The following is a 25,324-nucleotide window of genomic DNA, read 5'->3' as shown; positions in this document are numbered from 1 at the left end:
GCCTTTCTTTTTTTTCTCATCTGACTTTTGTTTTCTTGTCATTCCGATTCACAAATGCCATTTATGTAACTATTTACTATTGAACGTGTCTGATCAGTGAATAATGAAAGGAAAATGGCATTCCACCCAGCCTGGACTGATAGCTCATTACAGGCCAGCCACTTGGCACGTACCATCATCGCATTTACCCAAAGAACAACCCTGAAAGGAGATGCTGTCATTATCCCCATTTCACATCTAATGAACCTGTTCAAATGCAAGATGGGAATGACCCCCTAAGTCATCTATTAATAGTTCATACCCTTGCTTACGTTGGATACTTAGGCTAAGGGTCAAGAAAACAAAAAGACCGCCCATTTCTTGGCACTCTGTACAGAAATCCTAATCACATTTTTTTTAGAGAATCAGAATTTTTCCTAAAACCATGTTTTATGCATTTGTGCATGCCAAAGGAATAGTGGCATGAATGCTAAAACAGTATTTATTACACTTCCATTCTGCTGATGGGAGGAAAAGGGTCAACTGCAGAGAGCATTGCAAATTTAGATCCGTGGGGGTCTGTCTAGTCCAGAAGGCCTGACAGTGCCTGGCAAATATTAGAAGCTCAGTAATGAAATGAATATTATCAGAAAAGAGCCTTACCTTCTTGATGAACTTAGAGTATTGCAGCTGCTTCAGTAAATCTCTGGACTCAAGGTCTTCTGATAATTGTAGACGGTTTGCTGATAAGAAAAACAGACTATGTTGAAAATCACATGCCTCCTGCATGTCTGCCTTCGATTCTCCCACATTTTTATATAAAGTGACGTTATAATTTCATGAGTATATATTTGATTAATTGAATGTAAAGTTTTCAAATAGATTGACTAAAATACCTGAAAACAAACAACACTTTTCCTAGAAACTAAGAATTTATTTAAATTTCCTTTTTTTCATGTTATCTCAAGCTCACAGATTATATTTGCTCTTTCCTATGGCAAAATCCATTTCTTTACGGCTAATTTTTAGTTTAATAAGAAGAGTACTCCAAGGAGCCTAATAGCACTAATGATGTTTCCTATTATATTATAAAATTCAGTTTACATGAATCTTTAGACTTGAGGCTCTGGCTTTTTCTAGCATAGTGATGGTCTGGGCTTTTTCTCAATTTTCGTCAGAGCTCAGCTCTCACTAATTTTCTTTCTGCATGAGAAGAAGATTTTGCTACATCTTTTTCCTCATAATAGCAGAACAAAAGGAAGGGAGCGTGACCTGCATCCATGCCAACCTCCCTGTGACAGTTCCAAACAGGACGTGATCCCTATACATGCCTATTTCCCCTTCTCGTCATGGCTTTTGAATATACACAAAAAGCTCACTGAAACCAATTATATAAAACTGCTTTTAAACTCCTTCTCTCGTCAACTTCCTGCTTACTCTAATCTGTATCTTTGAAGGAAGTTCAGTGTGGCATATGCCTTTTTCTTCCAGAACCTATATTTGAAGAGACACACCTTTTCACACGACGGTAAAACTGCCTCTTCACACTAAGGTTGAGGTTGTGTCATAGCTCAGAGCATGAGCTGTTGAGCCAGGCTCCCTGGGTCTGAATCCCAGCTCTGCCACTTCTTAGTTAGGTGCTCCTGGGTTGACTCCTTAACCTTTCTGTGCCTCAGTTTCTTCATCTGTAAAATGGGAACTATACTAGAGCCCCTACTTAAAATTATTTGTGAGAATCAAGGGAATTAATACAGATAAAATCCATATTCATGCAGACCTGGTACACAGTAAGTGCTTAATAAAGAATGCTGTAAGCAGAGACGCCTAGAGAGTAATAGAATTTATCAAGATTTACTTTATAGCTGGTCAAGGTCATTGCCCCTGAACAAAAGGAATCTGTAGAGCCACAAGAAATTTCTAGAGCTACTGGGGGTAAAAATAACAATATGAACAATATCCTACGCAGAAAAATAAGACTAATAATAATTACCATTTTAAAGGTTTAATTTAACAAGCATTTATTTAGCACCTGTGATATGCAAGGCAAATAATGTGCTTATAATCATCCAGTGCAAACAGGGCATGAAAAAATACTGGCTCCTCAGGAAGTTCGGTTCCCAAACCTGCTTTAGAGCTTGGTTCCCACGTACATAAGTACCCCCTGTCACATGCCATTTGCAAAACACTCTGGGGTGCCCTCTACGTAGATCAACGAGAAAATAGTCCTGGCCCGGGGTAAGCTCAAATATAAGCATCTGCTAACCGAGCAGAAGAGACAGAACAGAAATGCCCACACTACAAGTTAGAACAAAATCACTCCCACACAAAAGGAAAGAGCTCCTCAGGTGAGCAAATGGACAGTGAGATTCCTCTTAGCTTGCAGTCTTATGAAAATCATCGTGGAGAAAGGGACCGCTGCCACCAGGGCCTAAAGAGTGAGTTTGCAATCCTGACCAAATGGAGGCAGAAGACTAGGAATCTTAAGCATTGACAACTACAGGAAAAGACCATTCCGCTAAACTGAAGCATCAAGTATGTGTAGCAGAAGGTGGTGGTGAAGACTGGGAAGGTCATTTGGACTCAAGCTTTGAAAGGCTTGAATTCACAGGTGAAGAGTTTGGGAAGCATACAGTGGGTACTAGGCTTTTCAGGGGGACCACTTGGTAAGGTATATAAGTGTCTAACCCCTCTGCTGTACACCCGAATCTAACATAATATTGAATGTCAACTGTAATGGAAAAACAAAATTAAAAATCACATAATTTTTAAGTAAAATATATAAAGAAAAATAAATTTAAAAAAAATTTTTTAATTAAAAAGTTTAGGAAGCATACAAAAAATCTTCATCCTGCCTCTAATGCTCCCAGAGTGTTCACTGACAGTTATAAAACCCTTAAGATCTTAAGGGAAAGGACAACCACCAATGAGAGGGAAAACAAGATGACCTTTTGTTGTTATCCTCTGGATTTAGACAGTGGTCGTAATCATTCAAAATTCTCTTATTCATATGACCTTTTGGTCACAGTTTCAGTCAAATACAGTGTTTGTTTCTTAAAGATCTTGTAAGATGCTCTGTAATGTGACATGTACTGGGCCCATGTTTTCCTTTCTTGGGAAATGAGAGAATTTCCTAAAGGTAGGTATCAAACTGGGTTACTTCCAATCAAGCACACAGAACGCAGAGGTGTGAGCAGGCCCTGCTGGTTCCCTGGGGACCCATCGGCAAGGATCTGACATCTCTTGGCCCCTTGGTGTTTTTCAGGAGAGGCACGCCGCGGAGGTCCGCAGGAACAAGGAACTCCAGGTGGAACTGTCTGGCTAAAGCGATGGCGGGTACGGCGCGCCCCACCTCTAGTAAATCCCCCTGCCTATATTATCATGGATCACGCGGTATCAGTATGGGAAATGTATGACATGGTTTAAAAAGAACTCACTATAAAACACACACACACACAAAACAGAAATAAAAATAAAAATAAAAAAAAATCAATGCGGTCTCTTTGCAGAATGTTTTGCTTGATGTTTAAAAAATACCTTGGATCTTATTTTGTAAATACTTACATTTTTGTTAAAAAATACAAGTATTGCATTATGCAAGTTATTTCATAATCTTACATGTCCTGTAACAGGCTTTTGATGTTGTGTCTTTCCACTCAAATGAATTGGCTAGGTCTGCTCTTTTCGAAGCTCCCCACGTCTGATGACCTTCCCTGCCGTTTTCATTCCAACAGAAAAACGAGGTCCGTAGACAGTCTATGGTGCTAGAAATCCACCATTGCCTAATGACCTAGACAGCTGTCATCGCTGAACTTGACCAAGACCATCCCTAGATCACAGGCGTTAGGACTCCATACCAACCTCCACATTTGTTCGCTCATACCCTACTTACTACCTAGAAACAACAAAACCGGGCTAAGAAAATCCACCAATCATAGCACTGCCTTCTGCTCCCAAGGGATTATGTGCCACAAATGTGCTTTGGCTTTAGAAAGGGACGAGTGACAGGACAGACCTGAGATCAATCTGGGTAGAAGCAAAAAACCAAACCTTTTAAAAGTGCTACCTTTTAAACAATTCAAGCAGCCATGAAATCACTCTTCATGAAGTGGGCTTAATTCTCTAGTTTAAGTTCTTTTGATGGAATGAATTAATGTGTCAGGTGGCTTATTTGTGGGTGCCATGATTGATGATGTTCATTTTAAGCTCTTACCTATAGTACAAGTACATGATGCTACTGAATACTTTTTCACTTGGAAACTGTGAGCTGGTTGTTGCATTAAAACACACACACACACATACACACACACAATCAAAAACACTGCGGACTTTCCCTCAAGCTGGTCTTTCTTCCCCAGTGTGAGGCAATCCTGCCTTTTGAAAAGAAAATAATCACTCCATCTGTGAGGGCTGACACAGTTAAGGGCGGTAGGCAGGGCATTTGTACCAACTAAGAATCACCAGATACCCACCGTAAGTACCAATCACAGTTTTGAAGTTGTTTCTCCCCCAACTCCCAACTCCTGAAGGTTGCTGCCTGCATATTTACTCTTCATTAGTGCTAATTTCCTGTATGTCATTGTGAGCAAGCTGTGATTAATAAAGAATTGGAGTTCTGTGAACTAACAAAGGTTTGGTCTGTTCTCTCGCCCCTTCACGTGTCTGGCCCCGGAGTTCAGGTTTTGAAATGGCCAGTGGATTCCCAATCTCAGAAGCAAAGAGGCACTAGAACATTTGAGATCTTGCTCCCCAGCATATGCTGTCAGTTTGGCTCAAATAAACCCTTATTAAAAAACAAAAAAAGAAACACAAATTCTCATAAATACAGTTCAACTTTTTAAAAAACTAAGCACAGAGACAATAATCAGCGTTTGAAGGAAACCAGGTCGCTGCTGATTCACTTCCCTTCTGGAACAGCAGGCAGCCTCTTTCCTCTCTCCCCCTCTGTCAGGCCAACACAGCAGGAGTCCTCAATCTGTTGCCCTCAAAAGCATTCAGGACTGAAGGAGATACCACAGGCTCAGACTGAGCATCCTGAGGAAGCAGAGAGGCCCTTTCACAGCACTGGGGAGGTTCTGGCCCCACCTCACGCTCTCCCCTCCCCAGCCTGTTAAAATGTGCACCCCCCTGCCCCCCCTTCCCCCCCACGCCCCCCCCATCCTCCTGAATTTGGCACTGTCAGCAAACCCTGCTCAAGTGGACACAGCAGGGTCTCACCATGAGCCAGATGGGGCCTCCAGGGCCAAAGGAAGCACGGCCAGTCTTAGCAGAGAATCACAGATAACTGAAACCGCACTGACTTGCGAATAAATACGCTGGGCTACTGGCCAGAGGAGCTGCCACGCCAAGCCCAAGGCTGAGGCCACCTGGTCTCTATCGTGAATACCCTTTGTTTGTGGGAATCCAACACTTGCTGTAACAGTAGATAACGCGCTTAGAAACACAAGCTCCTGATCTTCCTCTGCAAAGTCCATCAGAGCTTCTGGCACAAAGTAAACTGCATTTTCACGCTGCTTTTTACGTGACTTAGTTTGGAAAACATTACTTGAAGAGCTCCCACGGAGCCAGACCCTGCTGATGAAGCCCTGGAAACATGACAATGAATGCTCGAGCAGCTCACAGTCGAGTTGCTTATTCTGGCCCAGAACTAAAAAACTGGGTGTTCTGGCCAGTCCTTGCAGCCTATTGGGGGAAACCTGCCATCTCCATGAAGCTTTCTGAAATGTTAGAAACAGCTGACAACTGCTTCTCACGACATCGTGGGTTCCTACCTTGGCACTGCAGCCAGTCCGACTGCCAAGTGTCAAAGGCCCAGAGGGGCGTGAGTGACTTTGCTCCAGGTCACAGCACCCCCTTCTCATGATTTCTCTCCTTGTTAGCAGCTCATCAGCAGACCATCCCCAAATCTCAGCACCCTGATAGGGATGGGTTACGTCCAGTGGTCCCCAAATGTTAGCGTGCTTCAGTCACCTAGAGGACTCGTTAAAAACAGACTGAGGAACACCGCCCCCCACCAGACTTTCTGATCCCTGCGGTCTCTGTGGAAGCCTGAACGTGTGCATTTCTTGTCTGCAGCCTCACGCAAGAAGCCCCACTTCAAACTGAAATCATCCAGGTGTATGGATTCCTGGTGACGGCGACACTGAGGGTCTCTATCGCAATCAGGTGCACTGCATTGGTGGCAGTCATGAAAAGAAACTCATTCCGTCTTACTCAAAACAGTGGGAGTGGAACACAAAGGAATCCACCAAGACAAAAATGAAGAAGTACACCTTGCAGGAAAATAAGAGTCAAAAGAAAGCACCTGGAATGTTTCGAGCTTTCAGGTGGTTACATATTTTCAATAAATTTGAGCTCTAAATGCCAAAGAAACCACTGAAAGCCATGATATTGGGAGGGACGCCAGATCTAACCAACTGATCTATTTATCTCAGATACTACAAGGCAAAAGGAATTTCTTCATTGACTTACTTCGATGGTAACTGTAGTCACAGGCATATTTTTTGAAGGGTAAGATACCAAAAAACTAAACAAAAGCTTCTCGGGCATGCTTTTGTCAACAACTTCTAGAAGTTTACATCTAAATCCAACAACAAGGCCATTCTACTACCCTTCAGGTTAGTATGAAACACTCAGGTCTTGGAAGGGGAAAAAAAAGCTATCGTTTGTCATATTCCAATCCCATTGTCCTATTTTTTCCCATCTATTTCAGTCAAGCTTCTAGAAGTTGTTTCTCATCCTTCACCTCCTATGCACCATTAACCTACCACTATCTGCTTCCTGCTCTCACCTCTCTGGTGGAACTACTCCCACCAGCACCAACGGCCGCTTTGCTGCTAAACCAAACAGAAGCTCTCAGTCCGGTCAATACTGCTGAGGTGCTCCCTTCGCCAAGAGCCTCCCTGAACTCTTCCCACCCCCCGTGGCTGGTAAGCCACCTCTCGCATGTGGTCCCAGAGCAGCCTGCATAAAACAGTGTAGTGGCCAAGGGCCTGGGCTCTGCTGGGTAGAGTTCTCAGCTCTCTGAGCCTGGGCGTGTCGCTTCTCTTCCTTAAATGTCCTCACCTGCAAGTTGGGGGTGACATAATAGTAAACGTCTATGGTTTATTGAATCAGTGTTCTCCCCTGTTCACTGTCCCCCTGCATCCTTACCCTTTGCCATGTGACTCTGCAGTACCTCCCAGGAGAGGAGGCAGAGTGTATTTCCCTGCCCCACTGAGGCTGGACCTGGCCATGCGTCATACTTGAACCAATGGAATGACAATGGATATGACATGAGTGAAGGCTTTAAATGTGCAGAGACTTGCCAGCCTTCACTCCTATACTCTGCCATGAGAACGTGTCACACAGAAGCTGCTGTAACAAGGGAAAAGTGGAGACACATGAGCTGACCTGACCCCAGTGAAAAGCCTGGAGCCGAGCCCCGCTGCCTGACAGCCTGGAACAGAACAGAAGACATGCAAGAAATGGGAACATGTGTTGTCATGAGCCAACCGCGGCTTGAAATGGTTTGCAACACAACGTTGTTATGAGGTGATTAATATAACGTCTGAGAAGATTAAATGAGCTTATATAAAAGAGCCTCACACAGCACCTGGTGCGTAGCAAAGATTCAATAATTATTAACATATATCACACTGTATTATCACTTAACCATAAGGCCCTCTAAGGTAGCCTCTCACTTATTGTTGAATCCCCAGGATTTAGGAAGTGTTCCACACACACATACACAAACACGTCCCAGCCGATCACACCACCTGGGCTGCTAATTCCGCTTGCAAGCCTGCCTCCCACTGTGCCACATGGAGTCTAGCTGAACTAAACCAACTTCAGAAAGGAGCAAGTATGGCACCAGCAGTTCTTTGGGTTGGTAACAAATAAATTGGCATTTCCCTCCTGAATATGGTGTGTGCACTGTCCCCTTAAATTCCCTCTGGGTCTTTCCCAGTGGGAACCCCTCTCTCCCCAGTGGACACTGCTTGCCCTGCAAGCTTCTCAAGGAGAAGTGCTAAGTAGCTACCTTGCTCTTGTTGGCCACTTCCAGATCAGTCTACCTCTTCCCTGAAACATTCACTCTTGGGTCTCATTCAACCTCTTCTCTCCATTGTTGGTGTTTACTGCCAGCCCTGAGGTCACCGGTCACTGTTACTCTCGTCAGCTCTATTTCTGCCCTAATGATTGGCCATTTTAACATCCACATAGATGATGCTTCCACATTCGTCATCTTATCAAGTCCCCTGACCTTGCCTCCTCTAGTGCCCTTGCTCCTCCACTTTCTCTCCATCACTCATTCTCATGGTTACTCCCTGGATCTCACCATTACCCATAGTCACATCCCTCCACTATCTCCATGCCATGCATCCCACTCGAGGACCACCAGCTCCTGTCCTTCCAGCCGAACCCCTTTCCTACCTGGTCTCCTATCCTTCAACCACACTGGGACTCCAGGGAATTCTGGACAGTGCCTTTTCATGCCCTGTCCTTCCTGAATCCTCACTTCCCCCCTTACCAGCTTATTGTCCATGGGCGATACTACAAGTTCTCTCTCCGTATCCCTGCAACTCCCTCTTTAATGGGTTGCTCTCAGTTGGCCAAACCGATAACCCCAGCTAAACAAACACCACGTCTAGTCCATGCCTGTACCCATGCAGATGAACACAGCTGTAGAAATCACACAGCTATTCTGAAGGGTCTTCCATTAAATTCATGAATATGAACGTCAAGTGAGCCCTTACTATTTCCCGGCAATCACACCTTATTTCTCTAGTTTCAGTCTCATACTCTCTTAAACCTCCTCAAATGTCTAACATCCCCTCCCCTATCCTCACACTCAGCTGATGACTCTCCTTCCTCCTTCACTAAGCAATGAAGTCATTCGAATCTAATATCCACAGACTCCCACCAGCACACACATCCACCTACCACCCTGACGCGTACGTTCTCCCTTCCTGTCTATTGCTACAGAGGAGTTATCCAAAGCCGGTCCTTCCATTTCTGCTCTAGATGCCATCTTCTCTCAGCAACTCATATATTGCTCCAGGAATTCTCTCCTCTCCCTCCTCCTTCAACATTTTTCCTACAATGTCATCATAAAAACATGCTATTATTTCTTCTATCTTAAAAACCATTCTAGCTACTGACATATTTCTCCACGCCACTTCGCAGCAAAGCTCCTAGAGCATTGTCTCCACTCACTATCATAACTCTCCTCCTCTTCGCTCATGAACCCTCTGCAGTAAGGCTTTTACCCCCATTCTCCTGGGCCTACACGAGTCTTGCCAGGTTGCCAGAGATCTCCACGGTGCCAGATCCACTGGTTAAGTCTCAGGCCTCATCTTATTTGACCCATTATTTGACATAACTGATGACTTTCTCCTCCGTGATATCTTTCTTCACTTGGCTTCCACTGCCCCAAACTTAAACATCATCCATATGCTGACAGTTCCCAAACTTTTCTCTCTAGATTTGTCACCTAAACTTCAGTCTCATAGAGCCAACTGACTACTCACCATCTCCATTTGTACATTTGTATAACAGGCACCTCAACTTAACATGCCCACAACAAAATTCCCAGTATTCTCTCCCAATCCTGCTCCCCAGTCCTTGCATTTTCATCCTTCAAACTGCTCAGCCAAAAACCGTAATCAACTTTATTTCCCCTCTTTCTCTATAGCCAAACATTAGAAAATGTTATTGACTCTGTTCTCAAAACCAATCTATCTACCTGCATGTAGACCCTTTAATGCCCTGAAGAAACCCACGTACATATGGCCAATTAATTTACAACAAAGGAACCAAGACTATAAAATGGGGAAAGCAGTGTCTTCAAAATTGTGCTGGGAAAACTGAACGGCACATGCAAAAGAATTACATCATAATACACAAAAGCAACCCCAATAAAGACTTCAACTTAAGACCTGAAACCAAAAAACTCCTAGAAGAAAACACAGGGGGTAAGCTCCCTGACATCGGTCTTGGCAATGTTTATTTGAGATCTTTCTTTTTTCTTCATGTAGACCCTTCTTCCTGTAAACTTGCCTCTAAGATATATTCCTGCTATATTCCATACGTTTTGTTATGTTGTTTCCACTTGCATTTGTTTCAAGATTGTTTTTTCTTTTTTTTGTTTCTATGTCCTTCAGGATGACACTCACTGCTTTAGTTTCAATACAATAGCTGCTTGCTGCCTAATACTCACCAAAACCTAGAAAGGGGAAAGGCGTCAACTGGCCTACATGCCCTGTTAGAGCAAAGGGATAGATAAGACAAAGGTGTCCAAAAATTCCTGTCTCAAGTGGTAGCAAATGCCTAGCACATAGTAGGTGCTCAATAAATGTTTCCTTGACCATCAAACTGGATGAGTAAGCCTATTATGGAATTCTAACAGTGTATATGGCAGATGTGATGGTATAAATAACATTGTGGAATACGAAAGACAGGAGGGAAAGAAGTTGTGTGCGTGTATGGAAAAATAGAGGGAGGGGAGGGGAGAGGGGAGAAGAGTGAGGTGAGGAAAAGAGAGGAGGGGAGGAAGGAGAGAGAGGAAAGAGAAAGAATGGACGAGGGGGGAGAAAGGGAGGGAAGGAGGGGAGGGGAGAGGAGGGAGTGGAGAGGGGAAAGGAGGAGAAAGGAAAGGGGAGGGAGGGGAGAAGAGAGAGAAGAGGTGAGGGAGGGGAGGGAGGGGGGAGAAGGGGAGAGGGAGGAGAGCAAGGGGAGGGAGAGAGGAGAGGAAAGAGAGACTGTGAGATTATTCTGAACCACCAGAGGGCAGTGTGTGGTCATGTGAAGACTACTCTTGACCAAGGCAATCATTCTGCCCAGGAGGCACCCGTCTGATACATCTGTTAAAAAACAGAGAAACTGGACATCAAATGCTATTCACTCCTTTTACGTAACTAATAAAATATACAATCCTTGATGATGACAAATACTGTAATTGGATTAAAATGTGTTAAAACGGTAGAAGGTGTTTCATATTCATAACTCTATAATTGTCTTTTTCTAACGGAACAAATCTCCACTTCCTAATCATTTATAATTTTCATCACTCAGCTATAGGTCACAGCAGGTACTAATATCAGGTGAGAAGGAATCTTCCGGCTTCTACTCAGCATTAATGCTGTTCAAGCACTTCCAACCGCTGCTTCCTTCATACAGAACAGTCCTGTTTCACCTCATCATAACTCATTGAGACAGATGAGAGGCAATTATCATTTTTTGCTTGGCAGATAAGGAAACACAGAGGAGCTTTCTGCTGGTTGGGGAAGAACTGAAAATGGCCACCCAAGTTTGACAGGCTGCCCAGAATTCACTCCACTCTGCCAGCCAAATGAACAGGGCTTGGAGCGCTGCCATTTCCTGGCAAAAGTCAATGACCAGGTGCTTTCACGAGTATGTTATCTGAGACACCTAGAGTTGTTATTCCTGGCAGAGCACATCAGGACCTGTATAAAGAGCTTAGAGCCTGTGCTTGGCCCAAAGGAGGTGGTTCCCAGGAGCCTCAGCAACATCTTCACTAGGAACCATTAATGGGAGAGCACAGATACTGTTCTACAAATAAAAAGTCATAAAAGTTGGAAGGAAATAACCTAGGCTTTGCTACCTGGTTGTTCAGTCACTGGGCTTTCATTAAACGGCACTGCGGGAGTCATTGTGGGGAGAGCAGTGTATAAAATACTGTCCTTACCCTAAAGGAACTTAAATCTAATTATGAGAGCATGGCACACATTCATAAAACATTTGTTAATAATAATATAAAACACACTCTACTTCTGTGTGGTAGAGTTCAACAGAGTGTCAATAAATATTTGTCAAACACTTGCTAAGTTCTAAATATGAATGAGATGCAAGAGTGGCTATAAAAGTCACTGTGCTTGCCCTTGCAGACTTTACACTGTAGTTGTAGAGAGTATAATTTATATTCTGTTAATTTATTCCGTGAAGATTAATGGACTATCTATAACATACCGGTGGAATATCATGGTAAACAAAAATGATACTGAATAACCCACAATCCCACTCAGGAGGAACTCAGTCTGGTAGGGGATGCAGACCTGTAAAAAAAATCACTTACGTTCAATGTATTTTGAGATTATTATATATATAATCTCAAAAAAATGTACACACATTCTAAGAACGGAGTAAACTATATTAAAATTATGCTGATGGTAACCACTTTAAGCACCTCTTATAATTGCTGAAGTCAAACATGACTTTGATTCATCTTTTGTTATTGGTATATATTGAGTATTAAAATTTTAATAGTTTTTGCCTTCTTAAAATGTGTACACACATTTTTGGCACTGTGTGTGTGTGTGTGTGTGTGTGTGTGTGTGTGTATTTACTTCGAAGATTAAACGATAGATATACAGAGAGAGGGAGACAATGCTCAAGATGAGCATGAGAACTGGAAGAAATATCACCAAACGGTGACATCTGAGGAGAGTCTTAAAGGTGTTTTCCAAGGTAGAAGGGTCTTCTAGGTAGAAGGAACTGAGTGTGCAAAAGCACAGAGTCAGGAAATGGCATGGTGGTTCATTAATGGCTAAAGCTCAAAATAAAAGTTGAGCGATGATAGGAGCTGAGAATAGAACAGGGCAGAGTCTAGATGGCAAAGGGAAGGGGAAGCTTTACACAATAAAAAGCCTTTAAAATATCAAGAGAAAACTACGACAATTTCATTTGTGTAGTGGTAAGATTATTGTACCTGCTGTACGGAGGATGGTTTGGAGTAGAACGAGATTAGAGGCAAGTAATGAAGACAAAAGCTAATGAGAGAGATGAAATAAGGATTTATTTAGGATATAGAATCAAGACAACATGGTAGCCAATTGATTTTGGAGATAGGGACGAGAAGTGTCAATGATTACGTATTTCTATATTGAGTATTCTTAATTGCTATTGGGTCATGTCTTCAACTCACCCCTGGCCGCAGCAAGAGGAGAAGAACTATAAGAAAATGAATGGGAGTGAGGGATAAAGAGCTCAAGTCTAAATATATTGAGTTCAAGGTACATGTGAAACATCTAATGGAGATGACCTATAAAGAGTTGAAAGCCAAGGTAGTCATAGCGTACTTTCTGAAAACATTTGCAGTAATCTAGGTCTAGAAGAATGTAGTGGAGGTGAAGGGGAGGGAAAGAGTTGGGAATGAGGGACATTCCAAGTAAGGGAACATCCTTAATGAAGGCAAAGAGAAAGGAAAGGGATAGATGAGACCAACCTGAACAAAGCAGAGGAAAGAAAAAGGATGACATTCTACAGACAGAATAAATCCAAGGTTGTGGTGAAAGTGGGCTCTGACGAAGAATATTCTGGTGATAAGATGCAATATATGGTTTAGAGACTAGAAAATCTAGATCGGAGTGGCAAATGGGAGGTTAGTAAATTTTTCAAGGCATAAAAAAATAAGACGATGCCATTTATTTCCCTTAACAAAGTAAAAGGCAGAACCTCCAAAATTTAGTACTGAAAAGTAGAGTTTTCTGGCAAAAAGGAAAGGTTGATACAATATTTATTATAAGGTACGCACTGTTTTAGGCAGTTTACATATATTAATATATTTAATCTTCCTAGCATGTTGAATGGATATCATTATTATTGGTATCTCATGGAGACACCGAGACACAGAAGTGTCCAGTAACTTGATAAAGATTATATGGCTAGTAAGTGGTGCAATAGGAAGGAGTCTGCCTGTGCAGACACACCTTCAGTCGCTTCACTACCTTGCCTCCCAAGCTCCGTAGCTGCTCTGACTGGGTACCTTCCCTGTGAGCCATTCCACCACCACCACAACCACCCACCACCATGCTGATTCCAGGGCAGGTCTGCTCTGTCCTCTTGCAGCACTGACACAAGCCAACACTTGTAAAAGTCTTTACTAAGTCATAAAGGAGAAGAAAGTGGAAACACAGGAAGAGTGCTCAGAAACCTAATCTGACTAATAAAACACAAGTCTCTGATACTTTTACAGTTAGCTTGCACTGTTCTTTATGACTTCCTCTGAACCCAACACTCACCCCAACAGCTGATATCCCTCCACTCCTGACACCCTCACCTTCCAGCCTGTTCCATGTGGTAAGACCACCTTTAACACAGGTGAGACGGGGCAACTGCCTGCACATCTCCCTGAAAGAACATTCCCGTGGGCGGAACTCCTTCCTCATTGCACAGCGTTCTGTGCGGGCCCACCTGCTCTCCACCGGCTGCTTAAAACACTTTGTAAGTGGGCATTTCCCCGCCAAATCGCGTCCTAACGTGGGGCTTTTTTGACATTTTCTCACCAAAATTAGACTTTCCGTAAAATATTCATATCTTTCGATCTCTTTGATATTTTTCTATGAAACTTTCAGTGTTTTAGTTTAAAAAGAGGTGCAAAATATGTGTTATTCTCGTCTCCCGCGCTTTGGTATAAAAAGCGATATGACGAGTTTACTCGTTTCCCGCAAAAAATGTGTGAACATCACGGGTGACTTCGATCGACCAGGGAGATTTCCTGTTCAGGACGCCCATGCCCACAACCTTCACCGAGAAGTGTGCCTTCACTCTGCTAAGCGCGAGGGCGTCCCCTAATACACTGACCCAAATGTAGTGTCCACACAGGAGGAATCACACACCTGTAAAATGGAAGCATTTCCTCATAAAATCACAGGCGTCAGACCAGGGAGGGAGCATTGGCGTCGAAAGGAAAGGACTGGCCTTGACTAAAGGTGAATAAGTGCCTTGATATAACAATTGAAGGTGAACTTAAAATTTCAAGTCCAGGGAGGTCCAAGATGGCGGTCACGTAGGAGGACGACGACCTCATGCCCGCCCGTGAGCAAAATCAAAGCTACACGTGAGCAGGCAGCGATGACTCCTGCGAGGCAACTCAGCACTGAACGGACGGCGTCTGACAACAAGAGAAAGAGCCGGAACAGAGAAGGCTGCGGGAGCCGGGGAACTGTCCTGGCCGGAGGGGCTGCGGGCACCATTATTTAGGCGCCTGTCCACCTGATGGGGCGGCGGGAACGCTCACGGCGGCTTCGGCCTACCTGCAAGCTCCCCGCGGCGCCTGTCCCAGCCACATCGCCTGAAGCCCTCCGCCCGGAACGCGAGGAAGCTGGAACCGGAAGCCGCCAGCGCCGCTACGGCCTCCCCGCTGAGAGCGGCTCCTCCCGGCAGGCAGTGCGCCGGGCGCCTTGCGCGCATGCTCAGCTCCAGGCGGCTCCCCTCAGCTGTGGGCACTTAGAGCCTGCACAGGGGTCTCATCTACGCAGGACCACGTGCCGTACAACAAACCAGAGAGAGTACAGCGAAGGCTGGGAGCTGGGAGCTCTCCGGGGGCTGCGGGAGTTCTCCAGAGTCAGAGGGGCTGGTGAGCATCATGGCTTCCGTCCCCCACACGTCCAGAGTCCAGGGAGGGCTCTACCCAGGTGCTCTGGCCTGCCTGCAAGGTTGCTGCCGTGCGCTCCCTGACACATCACCCAGGCCCGTTTCCGCACAGACAGAGGGAGCAGGCAGAATCAACAGGGCGTCACTACACACAGCTGGCCTCCCTACCTGGATGCCACTTGGCTCCCATTGGCCTGCCAAAACCGCCTGTACACACAGCCTACACTGAGGCCACATCTACATAAGGCCGCTTCTCCAAGACTGGGAGAAATAGCTGTTTTGTCTAATGCATATAAACGAACTTAGAAAGTCAAACGAAATGAAGAGAGAAAAATAACTCAAATGAAGGAACAAGAAAAATCCCCAGAAAGAGAACCCTAAAGGAAAAGGAAATAATTTGCCTGATAAAGAATTGAAAGAAACGGTCATAAGGATGCTTACACCAAACTTAAGAGTGGCATAGAGGAACTTAGGAAACTTCAACAAAGAGTTATGAAGTATAAGAAAGAACCAAGCAGACCTAAAGAATACAATAACTGAAATGAAAAACACCTTAACAAGGAATCAAGCAGATCAGCTAACACAGAAGAGCGGATCAGAGACCTGGGAGAGAAACTAATGGAAATCAACCAATCAGAACAGCAGAAAGAAAAAAGAATTTAAGAAAATAAGGATAATTTAAGGGATCTCTGGGATAACATCAAGCACTCAAGCATTCACATTATAGGAATCTCAGAAGGAGAAGGAAGAGAGAAAGAAACAGAAACTGTATTTAAAGAAATGGCTTAAATCTTTTCTAACCTGGGACAGGAAACAGACATCCAGGTCCAGGAAGCCCAGAAAGTTCCAAACAAGATGCACCCAAAGAGACCCACACCGAGACATATTGTAGTTAAAATGGCAAAAGTTAAAAAGTTAAACAGACCATCTTGAAGGAAGCAAGAGAAAGGAGTTACATACAAAGGAAACCCTGTAAGGCTAACAATTGATTTTTCATCAGCAACTTTCAGGTCAGAGGGAGTGGAGGATATCTCTAAAGTGCTGCAAGAAAGGACCCTACAATCTAGAATAGTTTACCCAGCAAGGTGATCATTCCGAGTTGAAGGAGAGATAAGCAAAAACTAAAGGACTTCATCACCATTAAACCAGCTTTATAAGAAAAATGATTAGGGGTCTTAATGGCAAAAGGAAAGAGATCCCAGTGTGTGTTTAGCAGCTGGTAAATTGTCTCCAAAACAATTGTCACCAGTGGTCTTCTCAAAGGATTCCTTATTTTGGATCACTTGGCAGCTCTCTGCTTCCACTTCTGTCCCCTCTGTGTTAATTAATTCCTGTTACTATCAACTCTATGTCTTTAGCCATCTAGGAATCTCATAAGTTTGTTCATTCACTCATTTTACAGAAATTTCAGTTCAACTATCTATGAAAGTGTAGGACAAATACCACCTTAGATTCATTTCTCTTTATCTCCAGAAGCGAATACCACAATATTTCTAACCATAAATCAATCCCCAGTTCCATCTGTGTAGACACCTCATGAGCTCCTTATGAGAACTAACTTAAGCATAAATATAAAGTGACTAGAGTGGTGCCCAGTGCATTGAAAGACTTCTATCTACATTGGCTATTATTAACCATTATTATTCATGCGCATTTCTCTTTTCATTCCACTCATGTGAGCCTCTTTTGAGGATGGGGCGCTGAGTCTGAAGACTGGACGTAGCATTCTAACTGCACTGGCACCTACCTACAAGATTATTTTATTTATTTTTTTTTTTTTTAGATTCTGTGTGCTTGCTTGCAGTAAATTTGACTTTATTTTATTCTTTTCTGTGTAAATTCTTTTTTTTTTTTTTTTTTACTTTTTTTTGTTAGTGGTCTAGTGGTTAGGATTTGGTGCTCTCTCTCCCTACAAGATTCTTAGAGAAGGATGAGCCCTCCCTCCTCCATGAGGCATTCCATCCAAAATAGCCCTGCTCTGTCCCACCAGGAGACCAAGTGGCACACATGGGCCTCACTGGCTTCCCATGATCACCATGACTACTTTGACATTCCTGTCCTTGTCATTGCTCCTAGAGTTTAACATATACTTTGAATTATTTTTCTTCAAATTAAAAAAAAAAATCTTCACAGTTTTTTTTATATTGGTTCAAGTCCTTCACTACTATTTACTATTCCTTCAATTTAAAATTACCTACAAGATGTGATGCACTGATTATGCTTATTTTTTAAGTTAAACAGGTGCTGATTGGGGTAAATACACAGGAAGACATATGCAGACATATTTAGTTAAGACAGTTGATTATACACTGAGTGCACAGCACTGTTTTTGGAAAACATGACTGATACTTAAATATTGATTGATTCCTACCATGTGCAATTACTATGGCAGGTTTCTCATGTGGAAAAAAAAAAGTCATTTATGGGAAAAGGTGGTTTTTAACTAAAACACAAATATGCATAAAATGTCTAAGATGGTAACAGATACCTGCTATAAGGAATCACCTGAGGTAGCTCACCATTAATCACTTACAAAGGGCAATGATCTGGCATCCCCATCCTGAGCTCACGGCAGAGATCCGTGATTGATGTGGGTCAGCCAAGATGCATCCTGGGATCCCCAACACAGTTCCTCAAGCAATGCACATCAATCTAGAATTCATCTAGTCATTCATTTATTCAACAGTATTTATTGGAACACCTACTATGTGCCAGGCATTGTAATCCGTGTTGGGCGACAACAGCACACAGTGCAGAATATAGTCCCTGCCCTCCCGCAGGGTTAATGCAATGAGAGGCTGGCATTTAATACAGAAGGTATTTCCATCCCTGACTTAGGCTGTCCACGTGCTATTGCATCTTCTCCTTTAGAAAACATAAGATAAGAAAAGGGAAACAGAAACAATTATTCTTACCGTCTATTAATTCAGGGTCTCCAGGACTTGAACTTCTGGGTAAATAGACTGGTAAAAGAAGAATATTCTAGATTATGCACTAGAAAAGAGGCCTATTAATCAAGATCTCTTTGGCTGTAAGTTAACAAAATCCAATATTTTAAATGGTAAAGAAGTTTACTTCCTCACTGTGTCAGAGACTGAATTGTCCCTCTATATCCCATAGTCATATAACCCCATTATCACCTGATGGCATCTACTGTCCCAGCCTCCCTCACACAAAGTTTTAGCCAACAACTTGACGGATGCAGGTTTTAGTGTATCCGACACCGTCTAAGACTCTTCCTCAAGAGACAGACGGTACATACACTTGGCCTTCTTCTGGTACATACACCATTCCTCCTTCTAGCTGCCTGGCAAACAGATGCCATTACCTTGGGCCTTCAGGGTAAGGGCCACATCCTAGAGAGAGTGGAATGATAATCTTGAAGAAACTTGGGGCTCTGAGAACTTCACAGAATGTGGTCACCACACCAGCCCTGACCTGCATTCTTACAGGCTTTTACATGAAAAATAATTGAGCATTTAATACTTTTAATTCCACGTAAATCACTGTTACTTTAGGGTCTGCCATGACTCACAGCAAAAGGTGACCGTAGTGATGTAGCCACACGACAGAAAGTCCTGCAGTAGGTTGGGCTTCAGGGGTCGTGTGACCTAGTGGCTCTGGCTACACCCCTCTGTGACACTCTTGGCTTCGGCTCTCCTCCGTGACAGAGACTCATTTCGGACTGGTAATGATAGAGGTGTAGTGCTTCTGCACCTTACTTCTGCACATGACAAAAACCTAAAGGGAGAGGGGAAAAATCACTTCCTGAAATTTTCTCAGAAGAACATACCGGCTAAAAAGAACAGTATACAGTACAAGATCTCCAGGAAATATTGTTGATTTAAAAAAGCAAGTGGCCAAACAAAACACATCGTATGATCTTCCTTTTTGTGAAGCAAACACACATACATACACACAGAGCAATGTCCCGTAACCCCTACACGTGAATATGTATGTAAACACGTAGGAAATGTTCTACATGGATCCTCAATGCACTGATAATAACAGTGACCTCTAAGAATGAGTTAAGCTTAGGCAGAGTGGTCAAGGGAAACTCAGACTCATCGTATCATTCCATTTGTACAAGGAGAATATATTCATGTATTACCATGTAATTAAAAATTAATTTTGAGATGAGATCACAGAGCTGTCTTTGTAAACAAACTAGTCCCACTTTCCAATCTTGCTCTCAAGGTGACATTGACCAAACACCCCGATCTGTCTCCACTCAACCAAATCAGAGATGGAGACCAGACAGGACTAAGCCAAGGCCTTCTGCCTCCCAATAAACCAGGGCGACTGAAGCTACTAATCTGATTAAACATGTGACATGGAGGATCTTTCAGAAGTACCTTTCAGTCCACACAGGGTTGTCTTTGTAATAACTACTCAGATTCAGCCGTTGCTGGGCAACCCGGCAGGAAGGATTTTCATTGCAGCAAAAGCTTTATGGCTTTGAGAAAAGGCGTGTGTGACCACTCCACCAAAGTAATAAAGAACAGAAAACCCAAGTGTGCTTTTCTTTCCTCATATGTTTTAAGTTCTCACTCTAGTATCATGGAACTGGAAGTGTATTCTGCTAGGAATTGTTCATGACGAAGGAGGTCTTCCATTGGGATTCGCACCAAGGGATATAGCAGCAAAAATAGCAAGGTAACACTTAATTTTCTGTGCACAACCACCATTAACTCATGCAATTCTTTTTACAAATGCCCGTAACCAACCCAAGAAAACTTGTTGAAGTCACACACAAGAAACTGCCTAGAAGCCAAACCTTCTTGTTAAATTGAATTAAGTGTTTTATGTGTCACTTTATGAAAAGTAAACTGCATGACACATTTACCAGACCAGAAACTGCAGAAATACTTAAGGCTTTACCCTTCCACAATTAAGACTAGTATACGTCTTGATTCCATAGCTGTAGGTTTTCCACCGAGGGAGGAATTACAGAATGGAATACTTAAGGTAACTCTGGATTCTTATAAAATGGGTCAACTCCTGCTACCTGGGCAGTTTCTCTGGATAACCAAGGCAGCGTGGTTATATCCCACAAGCTGGTTACTTTGCAAATTCAGTTCTCTGAGGTGACTCAGCATGTCATTCATTGCTCTTAGAATTACTAGCATTGTCATTTCTTCTCCTTTCTCCTCTGCACATTACTTAGAACAGAACAGTACCAAATAGACTTTTAAACAAAAAGGCATTTTGTGTTTTCCCTTTCAAATGCCCTTAGTCCATCATCAGTATGGGTTTTATGAATAAATATCAATCTTCCCAATACCCATGAAATACAATACAATACATGCAAACACATTTTACCAGGCGGTACATAGGAATCATAGGAGGCAACAATGGAAATTCAAATATTTAGGGTTTGGGTTCAGAGGCTCTTAAGTTCAAAACATCTGGAGAAGGTTGGGGGGAATCCCCTTTGGTTTATCAATGCCAAATCACAACACGAGATGCTACTATGATCCCTTAGATGCTGTGGCTATTTAACAAATAATATATAGAGGTAGCCAATCAGAAAATACTTACTAGGCTTCTTCTATGTCCAACACACATTGGGGAATACAGAAAAGAATGAATCCAGAACCCATTACTATCCAAGCAGGGTAAAGTGGGTTGGGTAATTCTCACAGATGTTTCCAACATCTTGGCTGTTGTGGTCACCACTTATAGTTCTGCCTCAATCTTCTTCCAACAGGTTTCTAACACATAGGTTGCCATGCTTTTTACCAGGTGACCCCACCTAACCACAGCTCTGAGAATCGGTCACCTGGTGGTAGAGCTCGGCCCGGAAGAGGCACATCTACAGAATGAGGTCTGGCCAGCCCAGTGAGTTATTCTACATTGGGAATCTTAACATGACCCACATACCAAGGGCATATGCAGACCAAAAAGGGGTGGAATTCTAGGAGGAAAAGCAAGGATGTAAAATTTGTTGACTGGCCTAGAAGGAATTGTTCATACACCTTTTTCTTAAGTGGTTTTTTGGATTAGATTCCATTAGATTCATTAAAATGAGTGATACACAAGTTTTATTTTTGTGTCAATATTTATAAAATACTAGTAACAAAATCCTTGACAACTATTTAAAATTATGATTAAAAATATTAGACATTTAATTTTAAATCTTCAAAATTCAGTTAGGGGATACGCAAGTAAACTCTTAAAGACCGGTGCTCCAACTGGAAAATTATGATCCAAAAGCCACGAACAGAAGTTGCTGTACTATAGAGAAACTGGTCAGCAGAACATCCATCAACAGTACACCACCAACAGAAATCAAAGTGACCTTTATTCAGTGCAAGAAGGTCACATTTAGCAAAGTTCCGAGAGGTGAGGAAGGGCAGAAAGGCAACACGGAACCTTCCAATACATGACAGTTTTGGTCACTGCAGGATTTCCAGGTTCCCATCAGCTTGCATCCTTCACCCATATTTCTCCATTAATGATTGTCCACACGAAAGGATTCCCTTTCATGATTAGCCTATCCCCTCAATAAGTTTTTCCCTGTGTGCTGCCACCAGGATGATGATTTACTTACTACTGTCTCAAAAAATCAACTCAGTTTTTAAAGTTTAGATTTACACTAAGGAATTATATCCCCAAAATAACAGATTTGATGTGCTCACTATATTTTTTCCTGATATGTAATAAAATAATAAAACTTTAAAAATAAAAAGTCCCCCATATGTGCCAATTAAACACAGTTTGTGTGCCCATTGGTAACACTACCAAAGAAGCACCATTTTGACTGAAACTGCCAGCGGGCTAAGGCTTTGATCTTCCCAAAACTGGTGGTCATAACTATCTTATTATTACTCAGGAAGGCATTGGGGCTGTTTCATCAACCTGAAGGAGTAAAGTTTGTCTCAGGCTCAGAGAATGTGTTTGCTTAAAGGAAATGCCCAACAGAGACCAAGATGGTCACTTTTTTCTCTCTCAACAAAGACAGAAAACCATACGGATCACCAGCTTCTCATAGCAGGCTTCATTTGCTACTTGTCCTGGGCAAATGTTCTGTTATGAGCAGCCGGACCTCTTCTAACCCAAGTCAGCTGAACGTCAATGGCACCAGCATAAAGAACGGAAAAAGCTCCCAAACATTTCTTTAGCAATATTTGAGTCAATCAATTCAAAAAATAATAATTTGCCTGTAGTCAAACATCTGGCAGTAGGCTTAGCCTTTTACAACTCAAAAAGGGGAGCGGGGCAGTGGGGGATACGCAAGTAAAGAAATGGGAAAGAAGTAAAGAAGAAATGGGAAAAGGGGCATACGCTAGATTGTATGACTCTCTGGAGAACCAATAGCAAGTATTGGGTCTAGATAGTTATTTACATAGGTATTTCCTTCCCATTTGCCATTACATCCCCTAAATATCTTTCAAAAAATATTTTAGACAGTTTAATATACATATAATATATATTGGTATATATCATATATACAAATACAAATAAGTAAATATATCTTGGGAAAGGGGACATAAGGGCAGTGAAAACAAAAGAAAGAAAATGTAATTCAATCCACTTCACACATCGCCTCAGACTCTGTACACCCATAGAAATGGGCTATGAATCTGGTTTTGGCCACCCAGCAGCCAATACAAAAGAAACCTGATCCCAAAAGCCTTATCAATGCCACAAAGTATGCTGCAATTAGAGACACCTGCATTTGAAGGCCAGCTGTCACCAGTTCTGTGGCCTTGAGAGCAAACCACTGAATCTTTAAGCCTCAGTTTCCTCCTCTATAAAATGGGAATGAAGATACCTGCCTTTTAGAGATATGACCTACACGAGCCAAGTATCTAGTAGGACACTTGGTATTCAGCAAATGTCTAATACAAGGCATCAGTTAAACAGTTCTTATGATCCACAGAATAAAAAATAAAACCAGTTACTCAGGACCAGCCGGCAAGTAGCTAAACCTCCAATACCAAAAGAACGTCCATGGAACTCAAATAAAGAGAGGCTAAAGGTCCAACCCCATTTCTTTAGCGACATTTGAGTTTTGAATCAATCATTGTAAAAAGTAAAATAATTTACATATGACCAGAACTTTGGCGGTGGTTTCAGGCTTCAAGATAAGTCCGTTGGGTTTGGGTGCATGTGTGTGTGTGTGTGCACGCACGTGTGTGCATGTGTGTGTGTTAAGCTCTTGCTTTAATTTATAGTCCCTTGGCTAAAAGTAATCCATCCCTTCACAGATGTGCACAGGTGGCTTCCACACTAACCTTCCTTTTTCTATTTCTTCGGGAATGAACTGGACTTCCTGGCTCTGCTTTCCTCTTCCGGCATCACTGGAGACTGTGAGCTTTCTGTGGCTGAGAAGGCAGGTGAGTCTGGTGGAACAGATTAACATCGTTTTAATGGACCAACCAGTGACGAGTGCCTCACTAACTAGGTGGCAGACTGCCCCACCCAGTCTCCCGGGACGACTCCGCACCTCTTTCAGCGCCAGACCTTCTGGGATTCAGTCAGCAGTGCTTGTGTCTCATTCCACCTCTAAAATCCTCCACTGCTGAGCTGTGATGATTTTTCCACACCTCACCCATGTGTGTCAGCACACAAAGTATTTCAGATCTTTTGAGCTCACGAAAATAGCTATGCATCTGGGGTCTGCTAACTCTGCTCTCCAGTATCTACTATCCTGGCTCCCCGCACCCCACTGTCCCCCAAAACTCACAACCCCAGTAGATCCCATTAATGAAGACATGCCTAGCTGTCCCTGGTTGTCTGGAAACAATAATCTCACATGTAATTCCCACTTGTGCCTGGTTTTATCTTCAGTGGAGGAATAACCCAGGCTGCCTCCCACGTTAGCATCCCTCTGAGGCCATAAAAGACATGACTCAAAGCCAAAGTCACACTTTCCCACAGGGGCCAAAATTGCCATATTTCTCAGAAAGCTGGATATCTTTATCCAGCACTGATTTGAAATGCTCCAAAACAGAAAAATTTTAAAGTATGATCAGAAAAGTAGAAATAAAAACACGCCGTGTCCTTTCCTTGGTAACTTAGTACTTCTTGGGAAAGATACATTTGGTGGGGAAAATATCTCTGGGCCTCAGGAGACAGCAGCATGAAAGGAATACATTTTTATTATCAGAGATTTTAGAAACAATGGGTGACAACAGTGAAATACAGCAGGACGGCCAAGCCCTGCCCGTGACTACACAGCAAAACAGCATCAAGGCTAGAGAGCCTGAGTTTGAGAATCAAGTCGATTTGGGGATCATGTTCTTAGAACGGGTTGTTAACCTGGCTCCCCGACATACTAACTGCATGACTTGGGGTGAATAACTTAATGACACCTCAGTTTCTCCCTTGGTATATGGGGCTAATTCTCTCTCTTCCAGAGGGCTGCAGTGAATTCAAAGGACAGCTTCGTATTGTATGGAGAACTCGTGTACAAGTGCCTATTATGGGAGGGGATGGATGGTTGTATAAGAAATGGGGACCCCCTCAATGTGCACGCAACCTAGTGGAGAGAAATGCAAACGTCTAATTATAATAAAATGCACTATGCACCCTAACTGAGGTGGACGGACCGTCTGGCAGTACAGAGCAAGGGCCATCTCGGGGTGGGGGAGGGATGCAGACGTGGGACCTGAGCCCGGGCCTCCACTCTCCATCACACATCCTGCAGGGGGTGATCCTTGAGCAAGGACACGACGTGATGATCAGATGGGCTCCCAACTCTGCACACGATGTGACAAGATGCCAAATACAGTTGGTCACTCGCCGTGACCCATTGGGCCCCCTGAAACCTGTGAGATCAGTGTCCTTTTCACAATTTGGAAGTCTGTCATGAAACAGATCCTTCTTCAAAGGACTTTGGCCACTTCATTTTTTCTTCTTGAGGACGTCTGAGTCCACCCCACATCACCTCGTCATTCAACAGGACAGGCTTCCATCAGGACCTTCCCATGAGGATGGAAATGCCCAACTCGATTTCCTGGAGAAGAAA

At 43.0% G+C, this 25,324-nt stretch overlaps 1 protein-coding gene and 1 long non-coding RNA gene across 4 annotated transcripts in view; one reads left to right on the top strand and one right to left on the bottom strand.

Moving 5' to 3' along the window:
- Positions 1 to 4,298, top strand: part of STMN2 (stathmin 2) — a 44,690-nt gene extending 40,392 nt beyond the window's left edge. For both annotated transcript variants that reach the window (XM_019725595.3, XM_074318586.2), the window contains exon 5: positions 3,242 to 4,298. In XM_019725595.3, the coding sequence (XP_019581154.1) occupies positions 3,242 to 3,301 (60 nt within the window). In that variant the 3' untranslated portion in view covers positions 3,302 to 4,298. The remainder of the gene's footprint in view (positions 1 to 3,241) is intronic.
- LOC141568477 (uncharacterized) lies at positions 642 to 25,324 on the bottom strand. 2 transcript variants are annotated; one of them, XR_016021671.1, is made up of 5 exons: positions 23,801 to 25,324; positions 23,589 to 23,696; positions 18,884 to 19,089; positions 18,264 to 18,311; positions 642 to 722 (listed from the first exon to the last, which is right to left on the bottom strand). It is a non-coding gene; the product is annotated as an uncharacterized LOC141568477 (long non-coding RNA). The 2 variants fall into 2 exon arrangements; XR_012491622.2 differs by having other exon boundaries at positions 23,589 to 25,324.

Source organism: Rhinolophus sinicus, chromosome 7 (assembly GCF_057876585.1).
Source record: "Rhinolophus sinicus isolate RSI-liver-muscle chromosome 7, RSI-T2T, whole genome shotgun sequence".
In the NCBI taxonomy this organism is placed as follows: domain Eukaryota; kingdom Metazoa; phylum Chordata; class Mammalia; order Chiroptera; family Rhinolophidae; genus Rhinolophus; species Rhinolophus sinicus.
Note: the sequence above shows the minus strand (reverse complement) of the source record. Positions and strands in the feature narration are given on the sequence as shown.